The sequence below is a fragment of the Erithacus rubecula genome, assembly GCF_903797595.1.
Source record: "Erithacus rubecula genome assembly, chromosome: 3".
Taxonomy (NCBI): domain Eukaryota; kingdom Metazoa; phylum Chordata; class Aves; order Passeriformes; family Muscicapidae; genus Erithacus; species Erithacus rubecula.
Genome location: NC_136689.1, coordinates 4,073,898 through 4,087,034, shown reverse-complemented (window position 1 = coordinate 4,087,034; position 13,137 = coordinate 4,073,898). Strand labels below are relative to the sequence as shown.

The window sequence follows — 13,137 nt, the reverse complement described above, 5'->3', positions numbered from 1 at the left end:
TTGTAACCCTGCTGAGAACTGAGAGAAGAGCTTTAGGCTGTTCTCTCTGTTTGTGAGAGAGTGGCATGGCCTGATTTCCTGTGCAGAGCAGGCAGATGTGCTCAGTCGTGGGTCTAGGAGCTGGAAAAGACACAAGGAGGGTTGTATTATTCCAAGGAAGAGGAGTCAGTGGGAGTACTCCTGCAAAGGGAGCCAGTTTGCAGCCAGTTTGGAATGGCATCAACCCAAGAGGACAGAGAAAGTCACTAGGCTGAGAGTTAGGAACAGCACCACAAACTCCTCTTTGCCACAGCAGTGATCAGCTTTGACTTGAGTAGGTTTCAGAGCACTTCACAAAGCTGATTTCTACTCTGTGCCCATATTGTTAAAAGAAGGAATGGAAAACCCACGTGCCCTGATCACTCTTTAAGAGCCTGGGATGAAATTTGGATTGCTGAAATCCCTCTGCAGTGCTTTTTTCATCCTCTCACTGTAATTTAAAGACCTTGAGGCACCAATGCCACACTCTCCCTCCTGGTCTCGTGGGTGTTCCCAGTGGGGTGCAGAGTCTGTGGGAGGTGATGCTGGACAGAAGGGAAAGCTCCATGAGCTGAGCATGACTGAAGGACTGTGGTGTGTACACCTGCAGCACCTGGCAATGTTCATGGAAAGCAGAGGTGTGTAGTTGAATACTTGATGCTGAGGGAACAGAATCCTGTGGCCCTCCTCCTGTGCTGCCTCATGCACAGGGGTGATGATCTTTGGCCACTTCAGCCTGGTGACTGTGGGTTTTACAGGATCGCTTTTGTTTGCCACAGGAACAAGCTGTGATCCAAAAAAAGAAATCTTTATTCTGGTGCAGGATAAGGATGGGAACTCAGTGATCAATGCAGCTTGTGCTTTATCCTGTCCTTTCCCTAGTTTATTAATTCCATACCCCTTCTGATATAATAAATGGTTTTTTTTCCCCATCCTTTTGCAGCCCTCCCTTTCCCCAAACCCCTGTTCCTGGAAGGAAGAGTCATCCCAAAGATGGTCTTGATTGCATGGGTAAGCACTCTTGGTGGTTTCTATTTGCTGAAAAGTATTAAAAGAATGTAGTAAAGAGGCTGGATGAGCACTATTAGAGAAATGGCACTGCATGAAAAGTAATTAAAGCAATCAAGCAGACCAGCTTCATGGCTTAGAATTGACCCTGCAATGATCAAACAAGAATGTTCTCTAAAATCCAAAGGCCCAGAGCATCAAACACAGGCAGAGCTGCTCTTGTCTTCATTAACTCTTCTTTTCTCTGCAGCAATACCTTTGGGACTGTTTTGGGAATCAATTGAGAGTAACAATAGTCCAAACTGGGCATCTGGGGCCCTGAGGTGGATGGAGGCAAGCAGGCAAAGCTGTAGAGAGATCTGTGTTGGAAGATGTTGCTCTTGTGTTTGCAGGCAACTGCAAGGTGCAGACAAGCTGGGAACAGCCTTGTAGAATCAGCTTTGGTCTGTTTTTTGTCATCTGGGAGTTGCCCCTGCAGGATCTCGACTTCCTACATAGCAAAGCCCAACTCTCTAGGGAGTTACACCTCTTCCACTTGCATGAATAATAATCTGCAGCACTGCAAATGCAGGGAGAGAAACTGTATTGGTGCTTGCACAGATCATAGGTTACTGCTTAATCACTTATAAACATCCAGCTGGTTAAATAATGGAAACTCTGTAATATTATAATGACTTGCACTGTTAAAAATGAGCAAATGGCAGGCAGCCTGTGGCAGGATAACTCACTGCTGGCCTGAGGCAGGATTTCTAGATTGAGCTGCAGAGATGGAGCTGCAATCAGCCCTTGTTGCTGAAGGTTTTAATGCTTCCCCCGTGGCACTTGGCTTTGAGACACCTCTGGGCACACGTGGCTCACCAAGAACCTCTTGCCCTGTCCTTGTTGCTCCTCTTGCTGACCATATTTCAGCCATTATGTGCTCTTTTTGGCAATCACACTGAAGTACAGCAGAGGCCAGGAATGGCCTCTGAGGAGCTGCTGCTGGCCCCAGGCTAAGACAAACAAACAATCAGAAGGGGCTGTGTCATTAGAATTGGATGGAGGAAAAACAGCAGGTGAAAGAAGGGAGTGGAATGACAGATATTTTAATCTCAAGTTATTTGGTGCTACCAGCAATGGCTTCCTGTGCTGTGGTTTTTATTAAAGAAATATGTCCTTATCTTGCATGTCCATCCATCTCTCTCATCATCCAGTGTCTAAACTCTGATTGTCTTTAATCCCTTCTGTATATTCTCTTTCTAGCATTTAAGCAAATAAATATAAGAGTTTGGAGCTCTGGAGGTTTAAATTGGCTTTCAGATGGGAGGAGTCACATCTGAGAGGAAAGAGGGGGGAGATATTATCAGGTGTTAGCTAAATACTGGATTTTTTGCATTTCCCTGGAAACAGCTGATATCAGGGCAGAGGTTTTGGAGTGGATGTGTCTAGGCTGACCCTGCCTGACAGTTCTCTTTGCACATTGGTTTTTTTGCATTTTCCAAGTTCGAATAAGATGTTTCAGTGCTCTGCCTTGGAAACCAAGCATGGTCTGTGTTAATCCCTTACCTTGCACTTGAACAATGTGGGCCAGGGTACATAAATTCTGCTTTAGGGGCAGTATGTCTAATTCTGATTTTCTACTGAAGAGTTTGTGAGTGTGGACAGGTTTCACAGGGAGCCTTGGGGTATGCAGGGCTGTGCAAATCAACACTTTGTCACCTCATTCTTGCCTCTAACTGTGTTTCCCAAAAGAAACACTCTGGGCATTTGATGCTGAGCTGATCTCAGAAATACCTGTGTCTTCTTTCCTCCTGCCAGATTTTGACATCCCATTCTGTGAGAGGTTTGGGAAAGGTGGGACCTTCCCAAGGCAGTACCACCTCTCCCAAAGTCGAAAGGACTACAGTGATGGTAAGGAAGTGATGGGGAGGGAGGGAGGGATCACACCTTGGTGGCTTGTGACAGTGCCTGGGACTGGAAAGACTTGGGAAGGAGAGATTTCTAATAAAGGGAGAAGCACCAAGTGCTTGGGGATTCACTTGTGTGTTCAGAAGGGTGTTCTCTGTGAGACATTGCAGCTCTGCTCTTGGCCAGGGCTGAGCATCTACAGCCTGTCCTCTGCTTACACCTTCTATTTTAAATTAGCTATGGGGATGATTGGCATTTCTCATCCCTGGCACTGTCAACCTTCCCATTCCCCTAAATTGCTTGCTTTTGAGGATGATTTTGTGACCTTTACAGCAGGTTTCTCACTGAGTTGTAGGAAATCCCCAAGCAATTTCAGGGCAGCAGTATCTGTTTGCTTCTCTGTTTTAAGCTGGTGAGCTCTGAGCTTTGGGGTGCACTCCATCACCTTTTCCCTGCTCATTCTTTCACTGTATGAGACTGCAAATAGTGGGAGGCAAAAATTCCCCTGGGAAAAATGTACTGAGGACATGCAGAGAGCATATTGAGCTTTCCAGAATGAACTTCATTTCTCACTGACACCCTTGTGAAAGCAGGCCCTGCTGTGTGGTCATTTGCACATGGACTTAGGGGATGGCAGGGATAATTTTCAATGTAAATCTCTGCCTGTTCCCTGTTTAATTGTGATTAACAACCAACAAACCTCCTGATGTAATTAAACTGTTGCAAACCCCTCTGGAAACATCTGTATTAGATCCAATGCCTGCTGTTATCAACTCTTAAATTGAATTTAAAATCTTCACAGGGCTTTGCTTCAGTTTCATTGCTTTGTTGCTTTGTTTAATTTGAAGAGGTGAGGGTCTGGGCAGTGATGTGAGGTGGTGACAGGTGGATCCAGGCTGGTGTGTGTGTTCTGGCTGTAACTTTGCCCCTTTTCCCTGCAGGCAGGAGGACTTTCCCCAGGAGTTACTTCCCACAGGAGAACCTGTTTCAGCTCGTCCCTTCCAGCAGAACCAAGAGTTTTACAGGGGACAGCAAGCTCAGCACTTTGCAGTATGATGAGTACAGGCCCAAGTGTTGGAACAATTGTGAAAAGGGTCTGCAGGCCTTCAGCACCTCCCCTACAAAAGCCAGGAACTGTGAGTGAGCCAAAGCCCTGAGTGCCTGAGGTCCCAGCAGAGCTGAGATTGGGCACAAAATTGTGTTCTTGTGACCTGTTGAGTTACTGGGCACCAGCTAAGCCAGCCATGGGTGAACTTTGAATGCACCCCCACCCTCATGAAGCACATTGCACCAGCTTCTGTCTCATGAGAAATGTTTAGTACAAATTAATGTTCAGTACAGCACCCTGTGTCTTAGTTTGGCCTCTGGCTGAGAGCTGTGTGGGGTCAGCTGGTGTTCAGCACTTGCTGGGTTGCAGATGATTGCTTGTGTGTTGAACTGTCACTGTGGTCACACAGCAGAAGTTTCCCAGAAGACTTGGGATGTGGGAGCAAATCCATCCAGAATTTCTGTTCCTTGGCTTGCATTGCTGTCACCCCAGCTCCCAAAGATGGTCTTGCAGGCTCCTCTGCTATTGCAAGACTGCCCATGATACAGAAGCTGGTGCATTTTGGGCCTGTTTAGGGGTGGATAACATCTCAGAAATGACCAGTGAGATAAAACCCTTTACTGGTTCCTGCCTGGATTTCTGCTCAGCCATCCTGTATTCTGCTAAACACTCCCACAGCAGAAGGGAAATTCCAGTGTTGGCTAAGAAAACAGTTTTTAGAGGAAAGACTCTTGATGAAATAGGACTTTCCTGGGTTTTTTTTCTGCTCTATGCAGGCTGGAAAACATTCCCCCCCACACTAATAACACCAGTGTAGTTAAAACTGTTTTGTCCTGGTGCCCCTGGGAGGGAGTGGCTCACTGACTGCCCTGTACAGGGTCAGATGGACCCTGATGCTGAAGTCTCCCTTCTCTCAACCCTCTCCTCTCTCCTGTAGCCCTGCAGGCACCTGTGAACTGGAGGCTGGGGAAGCTGCTGGGAAGAGGAGCTTTTGGGGAAGTTTACCTGTGCTATGATGCTGACACTGGGCGGGAGCTGTCAGTGAAGCAGGTGCCTTTTGACCCTGACAGCCAGGAGACAAGTAAGGTGAGTACAGGGGCAGGGCTGTTCTGCAGCTCCTTGGGGAGCTGTGGGCTGAGGGTAGAGGTGTCCATGGCCCTGGCAGGCAGGGTGTGGAGACAGGGTGTTGTTTTCCCTCTCGTCTGATCTTCCCTAGTTTTATCCTTCTTGCTCCCTTTACCTTCTCTCAATTCTGCTCAGTAATTTCATTGAAATCTTTCCAGAAAAACTCCTTAAACACAAATAATACTAATAACAATACTACTACTAATAATAATAGTAAGTAAACCTGTCTCAAAGCTGAGCCCAGTTTTTCTCCTTGCCTTTCCCTTAGGGCAGTGGTCCTTATTTCTGAGCCTCATGTGGACAATGTCTTCATGGGCACCTTCACAGCTGCTCCAAATCTGTGCTCAGCATGGAGCAGTATTTATATCATGTTCCCAAAGACCCCATTCATTCCCTTTGGTCAGGAAACCTGTCTGGTTTGTTACAGGAGGTGAATGCTTTAGAATGTGAGATTCAGCTGTTGAAGACTCTCCGTCACGAAAGGATCGTGCAGTACTACGGGTGCCTGAGGGACCCTGAGGAGAAGAAACTGTCTATCTTTGTGGAATACATGCCAGGGGTGAGTGTGGTTCCTGCTGGAGAATGTCCTGAGTGGCAGATTTAGAGCTTCCTGGACTTTGGTTCATCAGCTATACAGCAACTCTGCTGGACAGATACAAATTTCACCAAACCAAAGCAGTGGATGATCCCTGAGGGTTGGGAGAGCTTAGAATGTGAGTCAGATGTCATGGTGAAGCTGAAGCCCCTCAGCAAGCACAGGGTGAAATGAAAAGCCTTGCAGGCAGGTTTTAGGTTTGAATCCTGAAGCAGGGTATGTTTGCAGTCTGGAATCTGAGCTTGGTGAATGTGGGACATGATCCAGATCTTTCTCCAAACACTGTGGCCTGATCCCATCTTTAAGTATTTACTGCAAATCCCTGCAGGACAAGCTAATAGTACAACTGTCCACCCACAGCTGTCACCAATTATTTGTGGCTTTCAGCACGTGTCTGTTAAAAACAGTGGTATTCACTTAGAGTCTGCTGTTGAGGACAGAGCTGTTTGTGGGCAGCATTATCCTCTTGTGCAGGAGAGGCTCCAGTTTGTGGCTTTGCTGATATAGGATGAAACAGCCACAGGGAAAAAGATCAGAATGCTTTGAGGGAGTTTAAGCAGGGGCTGGAGAATGTACAATTGAGCATCTCTGTGTTTGGGAGCTTGTGAATTACATCAGCCATTAGACTGATGGTGTAAAACAGCATAATGCTATTTACATTGCTGCAGGATGTGTTCTCCTAAATCCCTTCTGTCCAGCTGGATTTGTTCCCCAGAGTGTGGGAGAATAAACCCTTGTTTATACAGAGATTTGTAAGGTCAGAAGGGACAATTAAGTCATTTGGTTGCAAATGATTTTGGTTGTTATGTGCTAGAGGCTGTCTGAATGCATGTGAGTGATCAGATGGGCTTCCATGCCTCTGAGTCCTTCCAAGCCCTGTCCTCCCTCTGTCCCTGTGGGCATTTTGCCTTCAGGCCCTACCACAGGGTGTGGACCCAGAGGAGTAAATCCCAGGAATTCCAGCAGTCCCCTTGCTGCTTATTCCACAGTGTGCTGATGTTTGTTAGCAGCCAGGAAACCAGTGTCCAGCAGGGCTGGAAATTTAGTGTTTGTTTTTTTAAATGATAAAGCTGAGCTCTGAACCAATGCAGATTGACACTGCTGCTGCAACAACAGCTCATTTGACAAAAGCAGCTCAGGGCTCTGGTTTCCAAGGCCAGTGGAAGTGAGGGAGTTCCCAAACCTTGCAGAACAGCAGCTCTGCAAAGCTGGGTCTGGCCAAGATTCCAGTTTAAGACAGTCAGCTTGGCAGAATCTTCACAGGGCCAAGTTTGGGTGCATCCTTTAGCTGCCATTCTTATGACATCCCTCAGTTAATAGCTGAATCTGTAATTTCTGTCCTGCCCATAAATTGTTTTTTAAATTATGCTTGGAAAACAGAATGGTCCATTTGACCACAGGCCTCAAAGAACCAGTTTCCCCTTCTTGTTTGCTATCTCCTCATCAGCATGAGGAAGGGCAGGATAAGAAACCTGATTTGGTTGTGGTGAGGGAAGGACCCTGCATACAGGTTATATTGAGGGAGTCATTTAGAGCATCTTGGGCTGCTTCAGCAGTGCTGAGAAAGGAAAAGGAGAAGCACATCCACAGGATCACCACCAGCCTCAAAAGAAGCCAAAACAGTAGCTGGGCAGAGCAACAGCAGAGATGGGTGGATGTGGAAAAGTTAATACAGTTTGATGGGCTGGCTTGGAGCAGAGCAGCCACTGTTCCCAGAACAGGGCTGGCAGTCTCAGATCAGCCCCAGAGCTGCAGGACAGGCAGAAATAGGATGGGTTTCCCTTCCCACTTCCCAGCTAACCTGAATACTGGAGGTAGAGCTGAGCATGAACCCAAAATCTGCCTCTGGTTCATCCCTGCCAAAACCCTAAACCCAAGGGGATCAGCCTGCTGCAAATGATAAATGTCTGTACCCTTGCTTCCTTCCCTCTTTGATCAATACCACCAAACCAGTTTGAGCCTGCATGCCTGAGTCAGAAATTCAATGTTTGCAAATGATCTTCCCAGGGTGGTCTTGTTGGAGCAGTCCCTTGTGGGGCTGGTTGTCTCTCCTGGCTGTAGGTGTTCCTTGCTGTGCAGAGTTTTGGGAGGAGGTTTCAAAGACTGACTGATTATCTTGACCCTAAAGAAGTGGCTCTTGCAACTCCCTGAAAGGAGATTGTTGACAGGTGGGAGCTGGTCTTTTCTCCCTGGTAACAAGTGATAGGAAAAGGGGACATGGCCTCAAGCTGCACCAGCAGAGATTTAGTTTGGGTATTAGGAACAATTTCTTCACTGAAAGGGTTGTCAAGCATCAAAATAAGCTGCCCGGGGAAGTGGTGCAATCACCATTGTTGGAAATGCTCAAAAGGCCACATGGTTTAGTGGTGGACCTGGCAGTGCTGAGTTCATGATTGGAATAGTCTCAGAGGTTTTTTCCAACCTTAAAGATTCTATGACTAATTAATCAAGCTGGTCTTCTCATTTGAGTTGATATTCCTCATCAATGGAATGTGGTCCTTCTCCATGAGCTATTGGTGGCACCCCTCCAGCCACTAGAGGGGGAAAAAGGTCTGTGGTGTTGGCAGGAGGAAGCTCTGACAGGCACCAAACCTGTGCCTTCACCTCCCCGGGGATCTGGGACACCAGGACAAGTCTTTGTTCTCTTCAGCACTTAGTGGATTTCTGCTGTTTCTCCTAATAGGATTTGGGTTTTTTGGGTTTTTTTTTTTGAGCTGGAAGATAGAGTGGTCAGGAAAGTTTAAGGTGTTGCTGTGGCATGATGGTTTCTCTGGTCCTTATGGTTGTTTCTTTGCAACAGGGCTCAATAAAGGACCAGCTAAAAGCTTATGGTGCTCTGACTGAGAATGTCACACGGAAATACACCAGGCAGATCCTGCAGGGAGTCTTCTACCTACACAGCAATATGATTGTCCACAGGGATATTAAAGGTGAGTGGATAATTGAGGAGCTTCTTGCTTGCTTGGGTTTGTTCAGCCCAGCCTCCCCTTGCCCCAGTGCAAATCCTTGTGCACAGCATAGTGCTGGGATCTGCTGTTTGAGCTATTTTTGCCCCTTCACTGGAAGGAACCATGAAAATGTTAAGCAAGCAGCTGAAACCAAAATCTTGTGTTGTTTCCTCTCTCAAGGGATTATTGTTAACTGCCCTTACACATCTGGGGTACCATAGGCAAGGACTGGGAGACTCTGGCATTTGGAGAGGCCTGAGGCTCCTTGCTGCTGTCTGTGGGCAGGAGAATGTTTGCCCCCATGCACTGCTCATTTTTGGGAAACCTGCTGAATGAGGGGATGCTGGTGGGAGTCAACCCCCTTGGACAGCAGCTGCCTTAGGAGAGAAGGATTTGAAATAATGCTGAGTCCAGCCCCACCACAGCCCTTTGGGCTCCCTCCTGCCTGGCTATTCACCTGTGCCCTTCCTGCTCTCCTCACTGTAGCCACTTCAGATTGCTGATTCATTTCTTGGGGGTCTTGCTTTGCTTCTCACCCCAGGTGCCAATATTCTGAGAGATTCTGCTGGAAATGTGAAACTTGGAGATTTTGGGGCCAGCAAACGCATCCAGACCATCTGCATGTCTGGGACTGGGATTAAATCTGTCACAGGAACACCATACTGGATGAGCCCAGAGGTGATCAGTGGAGAGGGCTATGGAAGGAAAGCTGATGTGTGGTAAGGAACACAGTCAAAACCTCACCACTGCTACTTAAATCAAACAATCCTTTTGGGAAGCTGTCATGGGAGCAACAGCTAGTAGTTGGAAGCAGTGCAAAGGATGGAAAACAGGAGATACATGTTGGGATGAACTGTGGAGATATCCAGAGGAAGCATGTTGTAGCTAAGTTCCCAAAACAGGAGCACTCAGGATCACAGCTTGCTTTTGGGAGCTCTTGTCTTGTGTGAATCCCACGTCCAGCTCTTCCTCATAATTGCTTTTTAATTCTGGAAATCAGATTGATAACAAAGCTCACTAAAAGACCTGTTGAGTTTTGGTGGCCCTGATTTTGGGTTCACTAAATCCAGCTCAGGGGATCTTCAGTGGCCTCCCAAAATCTGCTGCTGGATGTTTGCATGTGGCTCAAGCATGAAAACAACCAAAATCATTGGCTGCTTGTGAATGTTTTGATCTGTGGAGGATGACAGATGGAACCTGGAGGAATTAGGATGATACTACTAATCTTCCCAGTATATGAGGAGGAATAATGTCTTCCCAGTGTGTTTTTTTTTTTGTTGGGTGCCCAAGCAAAGAGGGTCAACAAAAAATAGTCCTTCCAAGAGAACCCTAATTGGGTGGGAAAACCTACAACGTCCTTAGCAGGTATTCATGTGCCCTGTGCCACCTGCACTAGCTGATGGGAGGCAAATGTTTAATTTTTAAACTTTATAGTATCAATAAGGATAGGCTCAGAATAGGCTTAATTTTTTAGGGTTGTTTATGAATAGGGGTAGCAGAGTATCTCTGCTGATACCTAGATTCTTGAGCAAGCAGAGGGAAACCTCTCAGGCACTTTGCTGCTCCTCCCAGGTGCTCCTTCTGATACAGCTCAGAGATGAAGTTGGATGTGGGCAAACTTTTCATTCAGGCTCAGCTTCTCTGGGAACTACACGCTATTGTTGAAGTTGTGCTTGGGTTCCCTTCAGGGGATGCTCCAGTGAGTTTTTATGTATCTGTCAGCTGAGCTTTTATGAAACTTTGTACTTATCTTCCATTTAAAGTGGGCGGAAAAGCCACCAGCTTTAAGGCAAGGCTTCTGCTTTGATTCCTGCTATGGGAGTGGAGAGTTCAGTGCCAAGGAGCTGTGTGAGCTCCAGGGGAGCAGAATCCCAGGGACATGTGCCAATCCCCTGCAGGTTTTCCCCTGCACAGTCCCTTTAGGCAGACTCAGCCTGCAGGGCCATGCCATCGCTCCCTCACCTGTGCTCGGGTCCTTGCAGGAGCGTGGCCTGCACCGTGGTGGAGATGTTAACGGAGAAGCCGCCCTGGGCAGAGTTCGAGGCCATGGCGGCGATTTTTAAAATCGCCACGCAGCCGACCAACCCCCAGCTGCCCGACGGCGTCTCCAGCTGCTGCCGCAACTTCCTCAAGCAGATCTTCGTGGAGGAGAAGCGGCGGCCGACGGCCGAGGACCTGCTGCGACACCCTTTTGTCAGCTGCGGGCTCTGAGCGCCGGCAGCGGGGCTGGGAGCGCCGGCGGCAGGTCGGGCTCGCCTCGGCGGGGCTGGATCGCAGCCGCTCCTCGCTCGCCGCCGCCCCGGCCCCGCCGCGTTCGGGTTTCCAAGCTGCGCTCGGGACTCTTGGGATTCAGAGCGAGGCATTTCCCGGCCTGTGCGGGTGCTGGACCGCGGAACCTCCCCGCTGCCGGCGGTACCGGGTCGTGCCCCCTCGCCAAGGAACTGCTCTCTGGGGGAAGCGTGACAAGCGGGAGATGTCCCCCCGGCACGGCGGCGGTGCTGGCAGCATCCCCGGGACAGCGGGGGAATCGGATGCTCGGGGGCCATCACCGCCTTCCGCAGAGGAACGGACGGGGCTTCGGATGATCCTCAGCGCAGAGTCGGGGGGTCCTGAGCGTCCCCGTCCTCAAGGGGACCGGCCCCGCTGGAGCAGGGGCGGCTCCGCGGGCGGCGTTTCACTGTCCTGTGCCTTACGCGGTTGCAATCAAGGAGTGATGCTCGGCTCGGATCTGGTGTGAGGATGCAGCAGCCGTGTTGACTTTGCCTTGTTGTGTGTGTGCGTGTGTGTCTGGGAACAAGGGGGTCTCCTCGGGGTGCAGGAGGTCTGTGCCGGGTGCGCCCGCGGACGGATGCCCGGGACCCCTGCCACGGGCTGAGATGGGTGGGTAAATGATGGTGGTGGTGGTGGGCAGGACTCAGCAGCAACCAGGTTCTGCTGGAAGCCAGGATTCAGGTGGGAGCTGAAGAGAATCTCAGCAAGGACAGCTCTGCTCATAGCTACAGTTCTGCCGAGGTGGGGCTGGAGGGATGCCATCGTGTTCTAGAAGTGGAGCTGCAGGGAGAGCCCAGTGGATCTCTGTTAGACCCAATAGAGTGCCTAAAGTTAGGCGGAGGATTGGTGCCTGTCAATCTGGATGTGTCCTCCTCTGGCACCTCCTCCTCTGTGCCCTGTGAACCATCCCCAAGTTGTATGTGAAAATGTCAATCAAAAGCAGAGCTGGACTGCAGCCTCTGACCAGCACTGCCCCACTGGAAAAACAGGGCAGGAAACATGCATGGAGTGCCTGGAAGCTCGTTAATTAATTAATTAATCAGATCTTGGGGTGTTTGGGATAAATTTGCCATCTCACCTTCCCCTTCTCTGCTGCATTAGCTGTTTCCACCAGGAGGTTCCATCCTCAGGCCAGTGTGTCAGACACAGGTTTATTTTAATGCTGGCTTTCAGCAAAAATCACAAGTGTTGCTTATATTTAAGAGGGAAGTGACAAATTGGTTGTTTATGTGAACACGTCCTTGAATTCTTCCATGTGGATCAAGACTTTGCATTGCTGGTTGTGGTGGTGAGAGCATGTCCATGTCCTGAGCTCTGAATAGAGAAACAAAATTTAGGAGTTTGCCCAATGTTGCTGTGGATGTCCCATTTCTGGAAACATTCAGGGTTGGAGCAACCTGGTCTAGTAAAAAAATGTCCCTGTCCCACGGCAAGGGGTTGGAATGAGATGAGCTCTAAGGTCCCTTCCAACCCAAACCATTCAAAGATTTTTATGATTTTAAGAATTATTTCAGTTCTTAAAGAAAAAACACTGTGAGTATTAGGGCAAATTAAAAGAAATACCTAAAAGAATTCCCTATAAATTTGTCTGACAGCTTCCAAGGCCATTTATTTCCAGGCCAGGTTTCAGGGCAGCTGAGGGCCAACACTGGAGCATCACTGGGGTTGTTTCAGTCAGCCATGCTGGGCATCACCATCACAGGGAGGGAGAAAAGTCTCCTTTTGCTGAGGGGAATGAAGAATTTTATTCTGTGAATAGGACCAAATCCATCAATCTGGTCAGTAATATGGGATGGGTGGATGGAAACAAACACAAGGGGAAAAAAAAATCAGTGTTGTTTGAGAATGAGTTTGGCAGAAGAGGGTAACAAAGTGTGTGTTCACCAAAGCTAAAAAAAAAAAAAAAAATCAAAACCATTTTTAGGCTGTTTTCTCTTCTTTCATTCAATCTGTTTGGGTTTTCTCAGCCCTTCAGTGGTGGGTGGGTGTTTTCCTTCTTTCCAAAGATTTGAGAGCCAGAGGGGGATCCTGGCTGTCCCAAATGTTCCCAGGACCCTCAAACCACCTAAATCCTCCCGTGGATGGATGTGGCTTGTGTGAGTGGGAATGTGTGTGTGTGTGAGTGTGAGACACTCCTCAGGTGCCTTTGCCTTTCTGGTTTGTAAAACCCTTGCAGTGTTCTGATGTACAGAATGGAACTGGGAAAAGCAAATTGAATTATTCTGCCATGTAAAGTC

The 13,137-nt window shown here is 48.4% G+C and overlaps 1 protein-coding gene across 6 annotated transcripts in view; it reads left to right on the top strand.

The window, feature by feature from the left end:
• The window catches only part of LOC306799984 (mitogen-activated protein kinase kinase kinase 3-like), a 159,702-nt gene extending 146,565 nt beyond the window's left edge, over positions 1–13,137 (top strand). For all 6 annotated transcript variants that reach the window (XM_079301693.1, XM_079301696.1, XM_079301695.1 and 3 more), the window contains 8 exons: positions 962–1,029; positions 2,824–2,916; positions 3,855–4,049; positions 4,899–5,047; positions 5,514–5,645; positions 8,482–8,611; positions 9,171–9,348; positions 10,612–13,137. In XM_079301693.1, the coding sequence (XP_079157819.1) occupies positions 962–1,029; positions 2,824–2,916; positions 3,855–4,049; positions 4,899–5,047; positions 5,514–5,645; positions 8,482–8,611; positions 9,171–9,348; positions 10,612–10,840 (1,174 nt within the window). In that variant the 3' untranslated portion in view covers positions 10,841–13,137. The remainder of the gene's footprint in view (positions 1–961; positions 1,030–2,823; positions 2,917–3,854; positions 4,050–4,898; positions 5,048–5,513; positions 5,646–8,481; positions 8,612–9,170; positions 9,349–10,611) is intronic.